Consider the following 19,461-nt stretch of genomic DNA (forward strand, 5'->3'; position numbering starts at 1 on the left):
TGGAGAAAAACACCCAACCGAGTCGTTTTATGCTGTGTATGTGTTGGTGACAAGCAGAAGCAAAAAAAAACATGCAAGTCAGTTATCAGGTAGCCCAGCGCCTTCACTCAATACCCTAACCCTCTCCCTTACAGCTTCAAACTCCCTGACCGCTTCTGCATGTTTCTCACACCCGACATTCCAATACTCTCTCACGCGCTCATCTTCCTTGACAGCTTGTGCATAACTCATAAAGCCTTCGCCAGTAGACGCCTCACCCACAGCTTCTAGTGCTCTAATACCCGCCCTGACGACTTTAGCAGCAAGGTCTTGACGTTTGGCAAAATGGGTTACGACGACAGAATTGTACTTGTGGAATTTGTCGAGGTAGATGGAGAAGGTGGTGCAGTAGGTGGACCAAGATGCGCGGGTGAGTTTTGTGGGTGTGGAGGGGGCACGCGGCAGAGGTGGAAGCACGAGGTTTTGGGGTGTGAAGGTGGGGATGCTGGTGGAAGCTTTGGAGGTAAAAGGGAGGGTGCTGCTGATATCTGCTAGACCGTCGAGGCCTTGTGAGGGTTGGGGGTCGACGGCGGCGCTGAGGTCGTCGAGTTTGACGTTGAAACCCTCGCTCTCGCGTTTGTTTGCCTTGGTGTCATCTTGACGGAGTTGAGTGGTGTCGACTGGATAGATACGAGGCTCTTGTGTGGTGGAAGGTTGGGGTGCAGCAGTTTCGTTGGCTGGTGGAGCATCATCGACATCCATCTCATCTGGCGACTGAGTCCGAGGAGCATTCTCTTCCGCCTCATCTGCTACCGTGGCGGGCTTTGGTGTGTTGACGGGAATCTTGTTGGCAACTCTCGAACCCTTTCTCACCGCAGCCGAATTGCTTCTAGAAGTCGTCTTCGACTCTGGCTTACCAGGTGACGCGGTGCGCAGACTGTTAGGATCAAAAGCCCATGATGCATCCTGGAAGTGCTTAGCCCATTCTTCGGGAGAGTACTTTGCAGGTGGTGGGGGAGGCGATGGAACAGTTGTATCTTGCGCAGGTGCAGATTCAGTGTAGATTGACTGTGTAGATGTCTCATGGAAAGTGTTGGCCCTTGACTGTTGGCGGAAGGCTCTCGAGGATTTCCGTGAAGGTGTGGCAGACTTGCGACCAGTCGTGGCTTGGGCGGCAGCGAAAACGTTGTTACTGGTAAAGTCACCGGCCCACTGCTCAGGCACAAAGGATGTATTGATACTGTCTTCACTGCGACTTTTAGCCATGTTCGGCCTGAAGGTGTCGGCGTTGATAGGTATCGTGAATCTGTTGCAGAAAAAGTCAGCATCCGACTGATGTAATGAACGATTGTCAAGACGATACAGGTCAGTAGCATCGTCTTTTGTGAAGCAAGTCTTCTTATATGGTGATTGTGGCTCAGGGGTATCATCGGTGGTGAGGTCGATGGGATCATCAGATTTCGACACGTCCAACGGTCTTTCATGGAAAGTTGGTTGACTCTTTCTCACATGATCAGACGGTCCATTGTCCGTCAGATCTATCCAGGCGCGTTGAGCAGCCGAATGGCTCCGTTTGACCGGAGGAACAGAGGACGGGACAGCCCATCGAGGAATTGAGTCGGGGCTTTTGTTGTGTTGGTAGATTCTCCCAAACGGATAGACAGGAGAGGGCATCTTTTCTTGCTTTTTGGAAGGAGGGGTAGAGAAATGGTTGGCATACATTGTTGGTTTGTCCTTTTCGCCAGCATTTGTTGCTGCGTCTGGACCAGAATTGCTGCTTGTACCGCTCTCGCCTGGAGCCTTGTAGGGTACACCATTCTTGAATTGTCGGCTGGGTGGATTGGGTGTCTTCTTAGGACGTGTGAACGAGCGTGTGAATGGGTCAGCGGGCTGACCGGTCGTCGTTGATTCAGGGTTCTTCTGTGCAGTGTCAGGAGTCGTGGAAGCGGAGTCGTCTTCAGTCTCAGAATCATCGCTTGAGCTGTAGACGACAAAAGGCTTTCGTGCAGTACCGGTACCCGCCTTGCGTGTTGACCGACGGAAAGTTGACGCTCCTTCTGAAGCCATGGGTACATGAGGCGTGCTGGCTGTGCGACGAGCTTCCTCAGAGGGACCGTCTGAATAGTTCTTCTGAGACGCAGAGCGCGGCGGTGGAGGTGGATAGTAAGGCGGATCTGCGGATTTTCTCCTAGATGATGAGTAGTTGGCTGTACTTCCTGCCTGTCTCTCGTCGCCAGTCGAGGTAGGATCGAACCCACCCTTCCTCGGTGTGCTAGAAGAAGCTGAAGCACCTGCTTTGCTTCCACCAGCACTGTTGTATTCGGCCCAAGCTGAGCGGAATCCACCATAGCCAGTCCCAGTGGCAGGTCTCGGCGGAGCCTCGCGGTAGTTCATACCAGCACGAATGTCCTCCTCGGTGGGAAAGCGGGTATCCCTCCTAGGTGGTGGATTGGGCACTGGTCGTTTGGGAGATGTTCGTGGCGGTGGTTGCGGCGCGGCACCAGACGCCTGCGACTTCATGTTCTGCCATGCGTTGAAGACATTCGCAGAATCTGTCGGGTTCTTCTTGCTTGTAGGAGCTGGTTTGGGGAAGTTTGTGAAGCGGTCGGCTCCCGAGGCTCCTGATGTAGTGCTACGCCATGAGGCAGTCGGGTTTGGCGTACGTCTCGGCGGCGGAGGGAAGTTGGATGTGGTCTGATACATGGGGTTCGTTCCGGTGCTCCTCGGTGGCACGTTTGGCTTAGTGAAGGCACCACCTCCTAGTCCCGCCTTCCTGCGGTCTGCATCGTAGCGAGTCTTAGAGACTGGATCGTGGAGGATCTCGTGCGCGGCTTGGATAGCCTGGAATTTGGGTACGATTTCGGATTCTTTGCCAGGGTTGCGATCGGGATGGTACTTCAGCGCTGGGCCATGTGTTAGCACGAGTTGGTCGAGTAAGCAGGGAGAGTGTTACCAAGCTTGCGGTATGCCTTCTTGATGTCTTCGACTGAGGCATCCTATTCCCGGCGTCAGCGAGTGTTGCCGGAAGTCAAGTCTTATAAGCAGACGTACACTAGGCAGTTCCAAGTCCGCATAGTAGTTGCGTTTGATGTCGGCCTTCACCATGATCCTGGCAAGGCTGTGGCTTTACAAACACGAGGCGTAGGCGTGGTGCGATGCGATGCGATACCATCAAGGCCCTGCGTCACTGTCCGGATTGACAAGACTTCGATGCGCGTGGTTGTAAGAAGCCAGGCAATGAGATGAACAGTAAACCGAGTCAAAGGTGAACTTAACAAATGAAGAGCGGCCAACGGTCAAAGGTGCGTGTCATGCGTTGGCTCTCAATCTGCGAAGGCCGAGCGCTTGATTGTAGCGTTGCGCAAAAGCTCGTAGCCCCTCCAAACATGTGAAAGCCGCGATGTCTTGTTTCAGCTCTCTGCGACAACGACGACAATATTCTCTTTCTTATTTATAGTTTTCGAGAACGATGGTCACAATAGCTAGATTTGCGTATACATAGACATCGTGAACAAGGAATGATATTCTACACCAATCAGAGACCACGCACACGTCGTTGCTCGCCCTGCGGTCTGCAGCTGACGACTTCTTGGTTGTTGCTTCCTTCCCCTCGCCGCCCAAGCAACCAACAGCCAGGGCCAACCAACGACCACGCCAGCCTGAAGATTGTAAAGTATTAGCTACAACACTGCCTTCGTGATGTAGATCTGTGTAAGCGACAATTCTTGAACTTTCTGGGACCTGCAAGTTGATTACGCTCCTTCTACACCAACAGCAAGTCGAACTTTAGCACTGCACAGAGAAGTGAGACAGTAGAATTGGTAGGTGTTTAAACAATACAATATGAGATTCTCTAGACAGACCACCTGCGCCTGCGTCTGTATCATCACGACCAGAAACCACAAGATAGCAGACAAGAGCTTGTTGAGACCCAACAGCATATACACGCCTCCGCCATGTACAAGACAAAATTTAGTAAAAGACACTGTAGGGACAGCACAGAAACATGTGTGAAAGAGCTGCAGAGCCCTAAACTGGCGCACACGGAGAAACCGTCAAAGAGAGGCTCGAAAGATAATAGTTGTCAAAGCGAAGAAATTTTTAGCCACTGGAATAGGGACAGGCATACCACGCACTCCAAACAAATCCATCTCATCAACATATGAGTGAAGTAACGAGAAAAACTGAAGAAAAAACAATGAAAATCTTTGACATTCGCTTGAATCTCGACGAGAGAATGAGGGGATATGGATTTTGCGGTGATGCAGGAAACAGAATCGATGCTGCTGAAAGTGAAAAGCTTAGGATAAACACCTGCGGCATTTGTTCTCGTCATAAGGTCATAATGTTGTAACCAGAGCGCGCGCGATTAGAAAGCAGAGTCATGTACAATTGCCCCAGACTCTCTTTGGTTGGGGACTGTGTGAGCGGTTGTTTTGTGATAGTTGCTAATTTTGTGTTGAAGATTTGTGAGGGCGGCTTTATCCAGAAAGCAGACGGTCCGGACTCAATGGTATCGATTAGAAGACAGCTGCCAGCCCGCTCTTCGAGTGTCTTTTGCTGAAACGCGGCTTCCTACTCTTGACACTCTCGTTGTCTCCCGGTTCCTTGCGTAAAGTGTTCCGAACCGAGTGAATTGACTGCTGTTCGCCTCCACCATCACCGCCACTCGCACTGGTGGGACTAGACATGGTTGATGCCAAATCGCCATACTGAGACTCGCCCGAGTACGAGTTGGCCATGGATTGCGATAGTGCAACATCCTTCGCGCGGCTGATGGCTTCCATCCACTCCTGGGTAGAATACTTCGAGCCCTCCGGGTCAGATGTAGTTGCCCGAGGATCCTCGAAGGCGAAATGCTTGTCCCGCTGCATTGCTGTTAGTTCAGGTGTACATGCGCAGGAAGAATAAAACTTACAGTATCGATGACAAAGGATGTCAAACCCTTGTTGTCTTGAATAGTTTTCCAAGATGTTCCGTTAGCAAGCAGATTGAGATCAAGCTTTGCCTTCTTCTCGTCGCCCCCAGCAGCAGCTATTATGACACGTGCACTGGAAGTTATCATAACAAGTCGTTGGCGTTTCTTGGTCGTTGCTCCTCCAAAGAACCTTGAGAATTTTCTTGATGCTTCCTCGGCACCTTTCGATGTTGGACTATGCGGAGCTGGGGACGAGATGACGTTGAGATTGCCCAGCTTGATGATACGTTCGTTGTTACGAGTTAGCACGGGTGACCAGTCGATGTCAAGCTGACTAGGAGGAGCCAGCTCAGTTATAGCTCTAAGTTGTGGCCGAGGCATCTGCTGTACGGATTGTGCTGTTGGCGGTGAAGCTGCATGTGAGCTTGGGACTGTTGGGATACCAGGTATAGTGGGTGCTGGGGCTGAACTCATGGGGTCTCCACCATTAAGCCTGATGGGCTGAGTTTGAGTGGGTCCAGGCATGTAGCTTCGAAGGCGTGGTGCTTTTTGCTTCCACAAAGATTTACCCCACTGAATACCTTCGAAGAAAGGATGTGATTTAATGTGTTCAATGGGCAAACGTTTCGAGGGATCGAGGACCAGCAGTCTTTCTATGAGATCCCGCGCTACAGCAGGAAAGCCGTCTGGGAAATGATAGTCCAAAGCGACAATCTTTTGGAACGTCTGGTACTCGTTGCCAGCCTTGAATGGAGGGCGACCAGCGAGCAGTTGATACAGAATGCAGCCAAAGGCCCAGAGGTCACTTGCTTTGCAGGCATTCTTGTCTGTCAAGAGCTCTGGACTGACGTACTCTGCAGTTCCAACAAAGGATACCGCTCTCTCTTGCTCAACGCCGTCCAAAGGATCACCAGCACCTGAGCCGTCATTCGTGCCGCCAGCGGACTTGATGTCGAGGATCTTAGCGGTTCCAAAGTCGGTGATCTTGGTGTGCATTTGCTCATCAAGCAGAACGTTCTCCGGTTTAAGGTCTCGATGAATGATGCCTTTCGAGTGCATATACGCTATTGAGTCGAGAATCTGGGCGCCATAGAACCGTGTGCATTCTTCATCGAAAGTGCCCATCTTTTTCAAGTGACCGAGTAACTCACCGCCATTGGCAAGATCAAGGACAAAGTATAGCGAGCGCTCATCTTGGAATGTATAGTATAGACGGACGATGCCAGGGTGTTCCGTCAGCCGGTTCAGAGCATCCTTCTCAATATTGACGTATTTGACCTTCTTTTCCTTGATTATGTGGCGTTTATCGAGAACTTTGACAGCATACTCGCGATGAACTTGACGATCGGTTGCTGCAAGGACTGTGCTGTATGAACCCTCTCCTAGAGTGCGACCAAAGTGAAAGTCGTTCACGCCCTTCTTGACGATTTTTGAAATAGGTCTTCCGTTTTGATCGACTTCTTGTCTAGTAGAGACTGCAGCTCCGCGCTCTTTCCATTCTTCACTGCTCGGTAGCGGGCCTCCCTCGATGCTATATACAGAAGCTGATGGGCCAGGGCCGTACCCAGAGGTGACACGCTTAGAGCTTCTTCTGGGTGGCATGACATTTTGGCCGTCGGGACCACGGTAACTCCGGCTGGCAGATCGAACTGGAGGGTGCCCAGCCATGGCAGCGGCTGCAGCTCGTGAAGCACTTCTAGCCAGTCCAGACTGAGAAGATACATCATCACGGTATCTGTAGGAGGAAGCCTGCGAGAGGGCAGAAGTGCTCGAAACGTTCTGATGTGTGTACATGTTGGACATGCGTGCGGATGAGATGCTTGGGTTTTGGGGATATTGAGGAACCTGGGCCTCATACGAGCCGGCACGTTGGCGATAGACTTGATCGGAGTCACTCGAAGCAGCTCGGTATGGTCTGGTAGAACCATAGGGGTCGGCGGAGGCTAGGTGACTGGACGCATAGTCGGAGTGTGAGGGAGCGTTGGAGTGGTACGAGGCAGCATATTGGGAATGCGAGTCGTGATCAGGTGGGTGTATGGAAGATAGTTGTGACAAGCCACGCGAGTGATTAAGGTTAGTTATGGTGCTGCCCGACGAGTGCGAGGAGATGGTAGGTCGGTCATCTGGAGTCGAAGGGGTAGAGCGAGGTTGCTGATTGGGACTCGCAGCAGGGTTGTTATTGTTGGGAGATTCGACGGACAAAGCGGTGGGCGGCGGTGTATGCAATTGTTGCGTTTGCGTCTGCGTCTGATACGGGAGCGTCTGGGGCTGCTGCTGTGTCGTGGGAGTGTCTTGATCGTCGTCGCTGTCGGGATTGGCTATGCGCAGACCACCAAGCGAACGCGACAAACTCAAGTCGCCGTTCATAGCTTGTCTATAACGATGCTTGCTGGAGGACGAGTGACTGAGCCGAGCCAAGACCAGACACGACCAGGCGCGAGTCTGTCTGGCTACGAGATATGCGGTGTATCCGACGAGATGGTCGACTGGTCGTGTGCTACACGGGACACGAGAGACGACAACCGGCTTGACAGGAGGCTTCGTATGTGCATACAGGCAGGTACAAGACCGGCAACAACGAGACTGGAGGGAACCAGCTTTAGTCCCAGGTCGATGACTTGAGATCCTCTTGCAACTTGCACGCCCGCCGTATGCGTGCACGGACCTATGACCCAGCTTGGGCCAAGGACGCATCAAGTCTCTGTCTGCATTTTGTCATCTGAATCTCCCCTGAGCTCAACATCAGAATGAACCATTTGCCGCTGTTTGAGACAGCACTGATCTTTGTTGGGCAGGCAAGTCGTCGAGTCGCTGATCGACCAAAACGTTCGCTGCTGTTTTTTCTCCTTGCATATGTGGCCGTGAATCCCCAAGCCTCTTGAACGTGCGTACAACGAAAGACGCTGATGTTGGTTATCAATGACATGCGCCTCACTCCGCCTGATATTCATTGGGTGTCTTGCTCTTTTCTTAGACCAGAGGGTGCAGCTGAGTCTCTGTGGTACGGGAAGTGGATCATTTCACCTCTCGAGGATGCAGAGTTGGTCGTACCTGCCTCAATTGCTCTACTTCCCATATGGCTTCGCCGTGCAAAATCTTAGGCAGTTCAACACTGTCTTTGAGGCCTCTGACACTTGCCAGTCTCAACACTGCCTGTTTCAGAACCATCTATCCCATGCCTGATTTTATGTCTTTGTAGATTACATTATGCTTCGCAACCGACCATCAAGAGTCCCTCTTGGTATGACTGATGTCAAACAGATGGACCAACGCCTAAGGCTCAAGCAGGCCTCGCATCCGCTTGTTGCACAGGCTGATCGTACTCATGTCCATCACCAACAACCGCACATCCGCTATCCGCCACAGCCCCATTACAACCTCCGTGAAGGTCCTCGAAGATCGAGAGATGCAAGCCTTGTTCAGCTTGATTCAAATCGCCATGTTCCGCAGTCTGCCGTTCACGATTCAATCGACTCCATCGAAGACAGTGATTCTGATGAGACTGCATCTGCAACAATTGAATCCGTCGCTCGTCTTGTTCATATAGCAGAGGTCAGCCCCACCATCACTCAAGTCCCTGGCTACGACCCGCCGGCTCTGGTAACTCTTCCTTCTGAGAGATCACCAATACATGACAGCCACTACCCTGGTGCCATCAGAGGTAATCCTCGAGATCTGAGTACTTCTCCTGTACCTCCCAGATATCGTCATCACGGCCGTTCTATAATCAGCCCCGATACTCGCTCAGGCCATTCGTATTTCCGCCAGGACATCAACCATCCCTATCAAAGGAACAGTGGCCATAGTGGACGATATCTCTCTTCACGAGGTCATAACCCTCACGCCGTCGCGTTCGCGCCTCGTGTACGTTTCGACTCGGCTCTTCAGGAACTCTCTCCCCACCACAGTTCCAACTTGGCCTCTCTTGACCGACGCGGAGGAACGCTCAGGGCAAGACGGTCTTCTTCCCGAATCTCCAATTCTAGCCGTGGTGAGCCGAACCACCAGACTAGGTCTAGGCCCATGTCCCGTTCCAGAGGCCCTATGACCAGAGGCCCTCGTCGTACTGGTGCAAACCTCAGGCCACCAGCTGCATCGTCGATAGACACGGTCATGGACCGTTACCCGATTTTTCCTTCAATGTCGTCCCAGCCCGACCCTTCAAGATCTGATTATCTGTCCTTTCCACAATCTGAAAGTATACCTCAAAGAAGAGGCATACCCAATTCACCCTCAGATCTCATTGTCACCCGTATGCCGCACCCACGGTTCCGGTTTCCTTCGGCTGCGGAGTCTTATAACTCAGGACGCTCTCGAGCTTCAAGTAACAGTCTTTCGACTACAAACATGATCGCCGCTCTTGATAATGCCTCGAGACATGACTCTCTTGGTTCTAAATCTTGGGACGAGCGACAAGGCCTTCGTCTAGGCATTGTACGCTCCTCTTGTGCGGGAAGCTCGACTTCATTACTCCCTGGAGGTAATGTATCCAAGCGTGATGGTGGGCTTCCTCCGACGCACTCACCCTTAGACCGATTGACCCAAGAGTTGCAGCGTCTGTCGACAGGACTGGCAGCAGGATCACGGTCTTCATCAAGTTTCTCGCGTGTGGCATCTAGAGAGGGACACCTGTTAAGCGGCAATGTATTCTACTCGGACAATGATGATGACGAGACAAAGGAGAGAAATGCCGGGATTTGTGAACGTCCTAGTCGTCACGATCTGTCGGAGGTCAAAGGGCACAACATGGACAGGCAAGATCACGAGTCATCTCGTCAGCCTCAGCGTCCCCAGCGTGATCTAGGCATAACAGCACGGATTGTGGATGTTGAGGTCGACTGTCAGAGTGCAACAATTCGGCCACTCTCAGTGTCACCCTCAAGCCAATCTCTGAGCTCAACTTCTAGAATTGATACCTCTGTAATGGACAGTTCGCCGCCAGGAACCTTGCCTGCTATCCCCCCGGTCACACCCGGCCGACCACAGGCGCGGTACATGAGAGCTCCGTCTACGTCTTGTTCCAATCTTCGACCACTGACAACTCCGAGGGTCAGAGTTTATGATGATGGCCAACCAGCTAGTATGCAACCGCAAACACCAGCAGACCTTCATCATCGTTTCCGAACACCAATACCTACCACGTCTGCCAATCCTGCAGTGTGTCAGATCGCGCGTCCGTTCGCAAGGATTCAGCCTGTGGAACAATCTCCACCCATGACGACTCGCAACGCTCATCGAAATACATACCCTTCCTTTCAGCAGGCAAATCCAGAGCCACCTGCGTCGAACTCGCAGCCATCTAGTCCCTACTCCCCCAATCTCGATCTGAGGACTGCTGCGGCTATCACCGCGGTCGAAAGAAGACGAATAGCTCGAGCATTCTCCGATGAGAACGTGATTGATACGAGCATCAATGGTATGGAAGCTGAGAGGGAGGCATTGCTGAGACGTAGAGGAGACGACAGTACAAACATTCTTGATGAGACACCTCCACGTCAGGGCAGGTATGAACGTATCATATCGTGACAGAGTCCCGCAGGCATCGGGCTTCCGATGTACAGGGTTGGTTGCACAGCAATATTTTTCCTAGAAGAGAATCATGTGCAAGCAACAAGGCCTGCAGGACATTAGCCAGGTGTATGCGGTTATAAAGTGTATGGTCTCATTTTTCAAAGTAGTCATAACTCCACAAGACCTGAGGCTCGACTAGGTGAGGGACTTTATCGAGCTTATGAAGTTTGACCTTCAAACAATTGCGATTCTGGCCGTCAAATTCATGAAATCAGTCCTCTTGCTTCACCGAGCACAATCAGCTCTTTATGTAGATCATGGTCGCTTCCGCTTGTCCCAGACGATAGATGTTTGATTATTCTTTCATTTCCCTCCATTTCGTGAAGCTCGGTCGGCAAGTCGGCGATCTTTATGGCAATGCATTTCAAGGTGTTAGCATCATCATGTCCGCACGAGCGCTCCGTCATCATGCATGATAACGCTGCGGCTGGGAACATAAACCAAACAGCCAATCGCATGATGCACGTTTTGAGAATCAAGCGAAGATATTATCGCGCGGGCTCGTGCAAGAAGAAGTTTTTGCGACAGTGATTGAGAGCGACGTGACAGTCTCGGCAGGGATCAATATTGTTTGATAAGGTGACCTCGTAAAACAATCCCCTGACAGTCGTCTACTGCAGTGATCTACACGAAGGCGCTCGTGCGTCGCTCAAGCTTTCTCACAGGAATTCTAGCGATCTTCGAACGCGGCGTTTCAGCTTTGTTGAACTACGGAGCCGCCTGCCCGCTAGGACGCGCAAGACGTGTGCTACACAACCTGTGACATCGGCAATTCGCCTTCTCCTCCATCATTGCTGCATCAATTCTCACATCGTCACTCGTTCTTCCTAGGACTCTATCTCCATCTCCACTCTTGTGTGGAATTCATCTCGCCGATTTTTCCTGGATTACTGTTTTCCTATGACGATTTTCTGGTGAGAAGTTTCACCGGTCAACTCAAAAACATGGGCCAAGCGACGCCAGCTGCAGGACGCGATGGACTCGTTGCATACAAACAGGCCCTCTTGAATCTGGCCCAGGCTCCTCGGTGGAGAGGACTCATCATCGGCACTGTTTCGTTCTTGCTTGTTTTCTGGATATGGCAAGCCAACTCAGACCCTAACGCGCCTGGTTCAAAGCTCTACAATAAAATCTCAGGCCGACCGCAACATCAGGATTTTATGTGGAAGCCACCACCTCCGCTTGAGCCATCTGAGATCACAAAAGATCTTGAAGAGGGGAGGAGTTCGTCCGCACCCATTGGGCTTAAGAAGGAGAATCCTCAATTCCATCTTCTGATCCATGCACCAAAGATCACGAGCAATGTCTGTCGAAGCTTACTGTCATCTTTTCTTCTGGACTATCCAACACCGACCTTGATAGGCTACAGGCCATCTCCACCTAACGAGACTGTAGAAGGAGATTTCTGGCTCGACTATGGTCTTGCGGACACCACCGAGTATCTCACACAGCAAAATCGCATCTCAGACGACGATTTTATTGCGATCGTTGATGGAGAGAGCACTGTCTTCCAACTACCCTCGGAGGCTCTATTGACCGAGTACAATGCTCAGACGGAACAGGCCAATGCAGAGCTGGATGACAAATATCGTGACATACCAGTCAAGACAGCCAACAAGCAGAAGTTGCAACGCTTCAACCAATCAGTATTCTTCGCAGCAGAATACGAAGTTGTGCAAAAGCCTCACAATGGCTTCTTGAGCAGGTTCAGGCTGCCCGAAAACAAGTTGTCGACACATCTCAACGACAATCTTGCAGTCGGCTCTGGCTCAGGACTTCGTCATCTGTTCGAAACAGCATTAGAGCAAAACTCTCGCATTGAGCGCACTGACCGCGATACTTTCAACACCATGTTCGCACAACAAGGACTTCTTCGCGCGTCCCAGGCCAAAGAGCAGCGCGAGTTGAAAACATGGCTATCTCGCAACGTGCTACCATCCAACAAGAAACTCCAGAAAAAGTTGGCCGAGGATTATGCAGCAGCCAAACAAGATCTGGGCATTGGTCTTGACTACAAGGCTACTATCTTCCAGACCATTCCAGCTTCTGCTCAACATGTTGCCGACAGCGTCATAACATTGTCCGAGCACCCTACCTTCCCTGTTCCTAAGTCTTTCAAGAAGCTACCAAGTCCATTCAACCTCCAAACCTATACACCACACCTCAACTCCACCAGCGCAATCCTCGTCCAGAAACAAGAAAAGCTGCCTTATACATTACACTGGACAGATATCCCTCTCTTTACCAACCCAGTAACACAAAAAGTGCCCTCGCTAATCTCCATGTTACCTCCCAAAGCCAATAACAAAGCAGACTCAGCTTCAAGTCTGCTCACAGCCCCAGACACCAATATGCGCGAACTCTGGGAGTCGATGTGGTTCTTCCCTTACGCACGACCTCTGCTCAAACAATACCTTTCCAAATCCACAAGTAAGGAGATTGCCTCTGAAGCTGCTGTGGGCGGAGAGCGCTGGTATGATTCCCGTGGCGGTCGTGGCGGTGTTTGGACCGTCGACAACGAATGGCTTGACGCTGCAGATCTGTGTGCACCCTTCGGCAAAGAAATCTTCGAAGATGGGTTCAGAGGTTGGAGTCATGCAGTTCCTGATGGCGTTGAGCTTTCGAAAGTTGAAAAGACTCCTGATGGAAAGGGTATTGTGATTGGTGAGCAAGTGAGGAATGGACAGATCCATAAGATTGTTGCTGTTCAGTCTGAGAACTAAGGCATTCGTGGTGGGGTCTAGAATGGCATAGTATGCATGCGTCTTTTCCTTCTTTAACTCTTCTCGGATCTCCAGATCCGAAGAGATAGCTTTGGCGTTTGTGGCGTTGTAGTTGTTGCTGGTGTACATAGAATCTGCATAGGCAATCGACTGGGTCTTATTTGAGCTTACAATTGTTTCTGCGATAACTCGAAAGACAATTTTGCTTGTAAGAGATTCTGCTTTTGATGGAGTGTGAAGTCAGGAGTAGATGCTCTTGCATTGACACTTTTCGAGATATCCAAGGATCCATCGGAGTGGTCCGACAATGGTGATACGAAAAGTTCTGCCGTGACTTGGGAGTTTTCCTGCTATGATGCAAGCTGCAACGCTGTCAGGTAGTTCATTAATTATATGTTGTACTTTGAGACAAAGGACGATGCTCCGGTGACGGTACAAGCAGCAAGTCGAGTCGGATGTCGAGAACATAAAGAAGCTCCCGATTGTAGTGGCAGCTTTTGGCTTGAAGAAGAGGAATATTGGTCTGGCAAAAATCGATAATATATACAGGCGTCATGTCTCTTTAGTTCAAAGTCCCTCATACATACCTTCTCAAGATCCGAAGGCAACATGGCGTATACGTTCTTCGGAGTCGCATTCCGCTTGCTCACCCTTTACCTCATTGCCTTGATCATCGGATCGATCTACCAAGCTATCTCACCGATGTCAACTCATAACAGAGGCGAAATCGTCGACTATGGAGCCGAATAGATTCAACATGGATACAAGAACTTGCAAAGCGTCTGGCCAGGATTCGACTATTTCGTCCAGACAATGTATCAAGTGATTGCACAAACACTGCTCATAATGGCGATACGATACAGCATCAACACCGCTGTATTCATAGGCGTGTTCATCGCTTTCGCCCTTTGTTCAACTATCGTTATCTTGTGAGCGGGCAGTATTTGCGAAACGAGTCGCATTGTCGTGTCATGTATTGATGAGAAGCATGAGTGTGTCGTTGGCAACAAAGAAGATGTGGAGAAAGGAGGCAGAGCGCCAAGCATTGAGATAAGAATAGAGAGGCTCAGCCCGGAACCCCGGCAGCCGCCTGCGCCACGAATGATGGCAGCAACGCGGTTGCCTGAACCAACGAACGCCTTATTTCCGTTGCCATTCCTATCTCTTCCCTCGACCTCCGCTCTTCGTCCCTCGATAACTTATCACGCCGAACACCTCGCATCTATCATCGAATACCGTATATACAAGTCGTCGAGGAAACCCCTACCATTGCCACGATGCACCGAGAAGTGCTCCACCATCTCGCCCGCCGTGGCTACGAAGCCATGAGCACCACCGAGTCTCGCCAAACAATCACAACCGATGCTAGCCCTCTCGAGATGGCTCCTCTCATCTTCACTGGCGTTGTCTTCGCCTTTCTCCTGGCTTCGATCAGATACACCCTCGGAGGTGTTGTCGCTAGCCTGGCCATGATCGAGGACCGCCAAACTACCGTCGTCGAAACTCGCATTCTCGCCGTCGATGAGAAGGAGGATCCCGATGCTCCTCTGGACAAGGCCCGCCTTATCGACGAAGAAGTCATGGTCATCAATGAGATTCCTCTGACTTCCAGCATTCGCAAAACTCTCAAGCACCTGACCTCGATCGGGGGCTTCAGAGCTCGCTGGAGAGGAGCTGGCGCTGCCATCATCTACAACCTCGTTCACTCTTTGACTGTTAGCTTCATTGCCATGTTTGTTGCCGCCTTCACAGGTCTCCCTGTTGTTGGTCGCATCCTCGCCAACATTGCCGCCAATGTTCTATTGGCCCGCATCCACATGGTCTGGACTCACACTGTCATCTCTGAGCCTTCTTCCTTGACCTGGTCTCAGCGTCTTGCCCAGACTGACAGAACCATGTTCCGTGCTTTGGCTTTGCCTACATTGGTTCACTCCATTGCTGAGCTTGCCACCTATGGCCTGCCCGTTGCCATGTTCCTTTTCGTTGGTCCTGAGATCACCAGCGACAGGGCAAACGAGCAGTTGTTCGTCAGAGCTGCCACCTCTCTTTCCGCCTTCATCTTGCTCAATGTCCTCATCCTGCTCCCTGCTACCGTGACCCGTACCCGTATCGAGGCCAGCTTCCTGCCTGAGGACAGCAAGACTATTGTTCCCTTCGACCGTACTTTCAACGGTGCTACCAATATGATCGCCCTGGACAGCCGTGCTGGCCGTAAGAGCCTCTTCATTGAGGCTTGGCGCTCATTCGACATGGCCAGCAGAATTCGTTTGGTCAAGTTCTTTGTCAAGGAGGCCGCCATCGAGCTTTTCTTCTCTGTCTGTGCTGGCATTGCCATTGGTGCCCAGATGTTCGCTCTTGGCCTGTACAAGGACAACGTTGTTGTCAGTATGGACGGCATGTAAGAGTCAGAGCTACCTTATTCGATACATCTCCACGACATAGTCCCTCATTCCTCAAATTGTAAACGGCGTTTGTGTTTATATTCTCAGTCAATTATCCTTTTATGACTTGTTCTTGCTCCCTACGTTCCCTATCTTGCTTATAGAAGATCGATGATAGCCAGTATGCGAGATTGTCCCCTTGCAGCTTTACACATCCTTGATCTTTATCACAGCCATCACGCTGCATCATTTGATAAATATGACAAGTTTACAGAAATTCAACATTTCTATCGTAGCGAAACAAACTCAATTTCATGACCGCATTAGAAATGTTATTTGTGCATCTCAACTACTCCAACGTCAAGCCCTCACAATTACTTGGTAGCACCAACAACCTTTTCCTCGTAAAGAATCTCCGTCTTGCTATCCAAAGCAGCACCCGCATAAGCATCAATCTTGTACTCGGCAAACTGCCTCGCAGAAACACCTTTCGTGAACAACAAGTCCATTTCCTCGTATGTGCGGTCTTTGGCCTCGGGAAGTCGGAAGTATGCCCATACAAAAGTGCAAAAGGAAGTTGCGAACCAGAAGAATGCGGTTTTGCCTTTGAGGTTCCACTCTGTGGGGTTCATGAAGTAGGACTCGAGCTTTTGAGAAGACGTCAGTGGAGAGATAAAAGGCAGAAAAAGGGGTAGGAAAACTTACAGTCGAACACACGATATTCATCAACGCATACGAGTTCCTCGCCAAACAAACTGTTTTGGCACGTACGCGGATAGCAGAAGTTTCACTGACGATAGTATACGCTACCGGACCCACGGAAAGCGAGTAAGTGAATAGCCACACCACCGTCAGAGCACCTGCAACCCATTTCACATCGTCGGATTTGCTTGCTGAGGACACGATGCCGATGACTAGGAGCAAAGCGCACAAAACTCCCATGCCAGTGGTGTAAATTTTTCTTCTGCCCACGTGGGCGAGTATGAACCAAGAGGCGATTGTGCCGCAGAAGGCGACTGCTGTGCCGCCGAGACCAATGCTGTAAGACACAGTGTCTTTGATACCTGCTTGTTGGAAAAAGTAGGTTGGCGTGTAAGCAAAGCAAGAGCCAGAAAACAGCTGTCCCATAAAAGTCATACAGCAAATCTCCGTTCGACGGCGATCGGTGCCTTTGAAACATTGAAGGTAAGATGTTTGTGACGCTTCGTTGTCGAGTTGGGTCTCGATCTCGACGGTGTGGACCATCATTGCTAATGTTCCTTTGATTTCGTCTTCGTGGGTGTTTGTTGAGATGCGCTTGAGGATGTGTTGGGCTTCGTCGAGTCTATTGTTGCGGACCATGTACCAGGGCGATTCGGGAGCAAAGAAACAGGCAATCATGAGAGGTACGGGCCATGCCCATTGGACGGCAAATGGGATGCGGTAGGACCATTGGTCGGTTCTTGCGACAAGACCCTTGAGGACACCGGCAGCGATGAATTGGCCAATGGCCCCTGCGATATATCAGTAGCTGCATATCAGGGGTAGAAGCAGACTGCTTACAGCACAGGTTGACATATGATGTCAAATATCCTCTGAGTTGCAAAGGGACAATCTCAGAAGCATAAGCCGGTCCAATTGTCGCAAAGACACCCCAACTGAAACCGCACAGAATCTGACCAACAACGAGGACTGGCTTGTTAGGTGCGAAGAAGGTAATGAAGATGAAGGCGTTTAGGAAGAAGAGAGCAACGATGATCACTTTGCGGTAACCATACTTGGCGGCGAGCCATCCGTTCAGGAAGATACCAGGAACAATACCGACGTTACTAGCGTTACTGCTCAAAAGTGAGTATTTGCTCGGTGATTCGCGGAACCTGATCTGGCTTACTTAAGAGCGGTCTGCCACGGACCAGAAAGTTGGTAGTCGTCAGTAGCCGCGTTGTATGCACCAAACTTCTTGGCAAAAGATGGATAGGCGAAGAAACTCGACATGAGGATAGTGTCGTAGCCTTCCATGACAACAGTCATCGACATGACCATTGACCAGGCAATTGCTTTCCAGTTCTTCTTGATGACTTGCATAAGCGGTGTGTTGTGCTCAGCATCAGAAGCATGCTTAGCATCAACAATGGCATGGGCACCAAACACCTCTTCGATCTGCTGGGCGCCATGCTTGAGCGACTCATCTGCTGTGTGAGATGCCATGTTGGTCCAGGCACCTTATCCACATGAACTCCACGGACGAAGAAAAGGCAAAGTTGAGGAGTGATCCTCCAAAGAAGCCATAGGGCACCAGCATACATTTATCGTCATGGTACTTCGAAGATGTACAGGTGCAGTACCTGTTACCCCAGAGCGAAACCCTAGACAGGATTGACTGTTATGTCGAAACGGGGGACGCATGACAAGGCGAAGGACTACTAGCGTGTAGTCGTGAAGGATGCTGCAGATTATCCGGTGCGTCCAGAGAAATGATTTGCTAAGGATACGATGAATAGTGGAGGATCAACGAATGGTAGTTGATTCCACCAATCAGCCATCCTGCCCCAGATCAACAACCCCGCGTTTGTTGCAATGGCGTGGTTGATGGTTTGGGGTTGGCATGATCGTCCTTGCTCACTTGCAGCGCTCGCCTATGCATGGATCGTTGTTAGCAAGCCTAGAAACCGCCTGACCGGCCAATTTATTGGTGGTGAAATTTGGCTCTCGTGTCTTCACGTGGTCAATCATGCTGCATCTCGATGATTATCCAGGTATAGCCGCGAGATCTGGAGAATCTCTGCACCGACTCAATCCTCTCAAAACGTGCACGCAGTGAAATTCCTTAATGCTTAGTAGTGCTCCAGAGTCAAGGTCTCCAGAGCGTACGAGCAATGGGACGACTCTGGATATAGAAAACCAAAGCAGAGTACACGTGAGCGAATTCGCTCCCGAGATTGCTGCACAAAAGCCGCATTCGGTGCTGCACCCAAGCACTTCACCTATGTCATCCTTACCGGAGTGATTTTTTTGTGAGTTAGTAGCCCTAGACAGTGATTTCCCTTGTAGACAGAGACAGGGGTCTAATTCATAAAGGACTATCTTCCTTCTTCGCCACGTCATCTGAGATGGGCTTTTCTCTTGGATCAGACTTTCTAAGAGAAAATCATTGGGCTCTAAAACTACGTTAGAGGTGTCGGCGGATGAGCTAAATTTGATGCTGCTGGTGTTACTTTACAATGCAGGCTTTTCGGCATACCTTGTTAAGAAACCCTGAAGGCAGGTTTCTAGACCTTGGAGCACACAAACACAGTACGCTATGCTTCTAAGAGAGCTTGTGAAATCAATGATGCTGTCAGAATACTAGGTGCTCTTTGACCTGAGCAGCATGCTTAGAGAGAATTTAGAGCCAATCTACAGGGCATCCGTGCTAGTAGTATTATGTTTGTGCTGCCATTTCGCGCTATAGCGAATAACCTCAGAGTCGTTGGGAAATTGCACTCTTGTGGTTATACCACTGTCAGATATGTCAATCCCTTGATTATGTTACGTGTACCAGGCAACCGTGCTGGGAGATACAAGAGAATTTGAGATCGGGGGGGGCCAAACAGTTGGAAGCAGCATTCTCCGGTATTTTTGGTCAAATGCTTCCTGGTTATGCAGTGCCCATCTTAGCCTTGATGAGAAAGACCACTGGCATTGGCCAGGTCTAGGAGCCTGTACACTGTTCTACTAGCTTGTATGCCGCTCTGCTAGGAGTCTGGTTGATTTGATCAAGCAAGGTTTAGCTTTGCCTTGTCCAGACATGCAGTGATGTGGTTGACAGAGGCGGAGTGACGCGTCTTGGGAGGAAAAGTGAGACTTACCGTGTGAAATTGTCAAGCTGGTAAAGGCGCGTCTAGTCGTCACTCGAAGTTCCGACGCGTTC

At 50.6% G+C, this 19,461-nt stretch overlaps 6 protein-coding genes across 6 annotated transcripts; 3 read left to right on the forward strand and 3 right to left on the reverse strand.

Annotated features, from left to right (window-relative positions):
• Window positions 1–78: 78 nt before the first annotated feature.
• On the reverse strand, window positions 79–3,084 carry M437DRAFT_71544 (uncharacterized protein; the record flags this gene model as incomplete). The annotated part of the gene is made up of 5 exons (XM_041025697.1): window positions 79–2,203; window positions 2,234–2,673; window positions 2,713–2,882; window positions 2,933–2,975; window positions 3,031–3,084. 5 exons carry the CDS (start codon window positions 3,082–3,084, stop codon window positions 79–81), a joined length of 2,832 nt encoding a protein of 943 aa, XP_040884776.1.
• Window positions 3,085–4,499: 1,415 nt separating this feature from the next.
• On the reverse strand, window positions 4,500–7,264 carry M437DRAFT_36149 (Pkinase-domain-containing protein; the record flags this gene model as incomplete). Its single annotated transcript, XM_041019390.1, has 3 exons — window positions 4,500–4,847; window positions 4,898–6,791; window positions 6,993–7,264. 3 exons carry the CDS (start codon window positions 7,262–7,264, stop codon window positions 4,500–4,502), a joined length of 2,514 nt encoding a protein of 837 aa, XP_040884777.1.
• Window positions 7,265–8,104: 840 nt separating this feature from the next.
• Window positions 8,105–10,423, forward strand: M437DRAFT_62129 (uncharacterized protein; the record flags this gene model as incomplete). The annotated part of the gene is made up of 1 exon (XM_041024028.1): window positions 8,105–10,423. The coding sequence occupies one exon, from the start codon at window positions 8,105–8,107 to the stop codon at window positions 10,421–10,423; it is 2,319 nt and encodes a 772-aa protein (XP_040884778.1).
• A 989-nt stretch (window positions 10,424–11,412) lies between these two features.
• On the forward strand, window positions 11,413–13,191 carry M437DRAFT_36723 (uncharacterized protein; the record flags this gene model as incomplete). The annotated part of the gene is made up of 1 exon (XM_041019497.1): window positions 11,413–13,191. One exon carries the CDS (start codon window positions 11,413–11,415, stop codon window positions 13,189–13,191), a length of 1,779 nt encoding a protein of 592 aa, XP_040884779.1.
• A 1,277-nt stretch (window positions 13,192–14,468) lies between these two features.
• M437DRAFT_80394 (uncharacterized protein) lies at window positions 14,469–15,593 on the forward strand (the record flags this gene model as incomplete). Its single annotated transcript, XM_041027349.1, has 1 exon — window positions 14,469–15,593. The coding sequence occupies one exon, from the start codon at window positions 14,469–14,471 to the stop codon at window positions 15,591–15,593; it is 1,125 nt and encodes a 374-aa protein (XP_040884780.1).
• Window positions 15,594–15,946: 353 nt separating this feature from the next.
• Window positions 15,947–17,759, reverse strand: M437DRAFT_71549 (putative sugar transporter; the record flags this gene model as incomplete). The annotated part of the gene is made up of 4 exons (XM_041025698.1): window positions 15,947–16,219; window positions 16,278–17,065; window positions 17,115–17,389; window positions 17,443–17,759. The coding sequence occupies 4 exons, from the start codon at window positions 17,757–17,759 to the stop codon at window positions 15,947–15,949; spliced, it is 1,653 nt and encodes a 550-aa protein (XP_040884781.1).
• Window positions 17,760–19,461: the final 1,702 nt, after the last annotated feature.

The sequence above is a fragment of the Aureobasidium melanogenum genome, assembly GCF_000721775.1.
Source record: "Aureobasidium melanogenum CBS 110374 unplaced genomic scaffold scaffold_1, whole genome shotgun sequence".
NCBI classification, from domain to species: Eukaryota; Fungi; Ascomycota; class Dothideomycetes; order Dothideales; family Saccotheciaceae; genus Aureobasidium; species Aureobasidium melanogenum.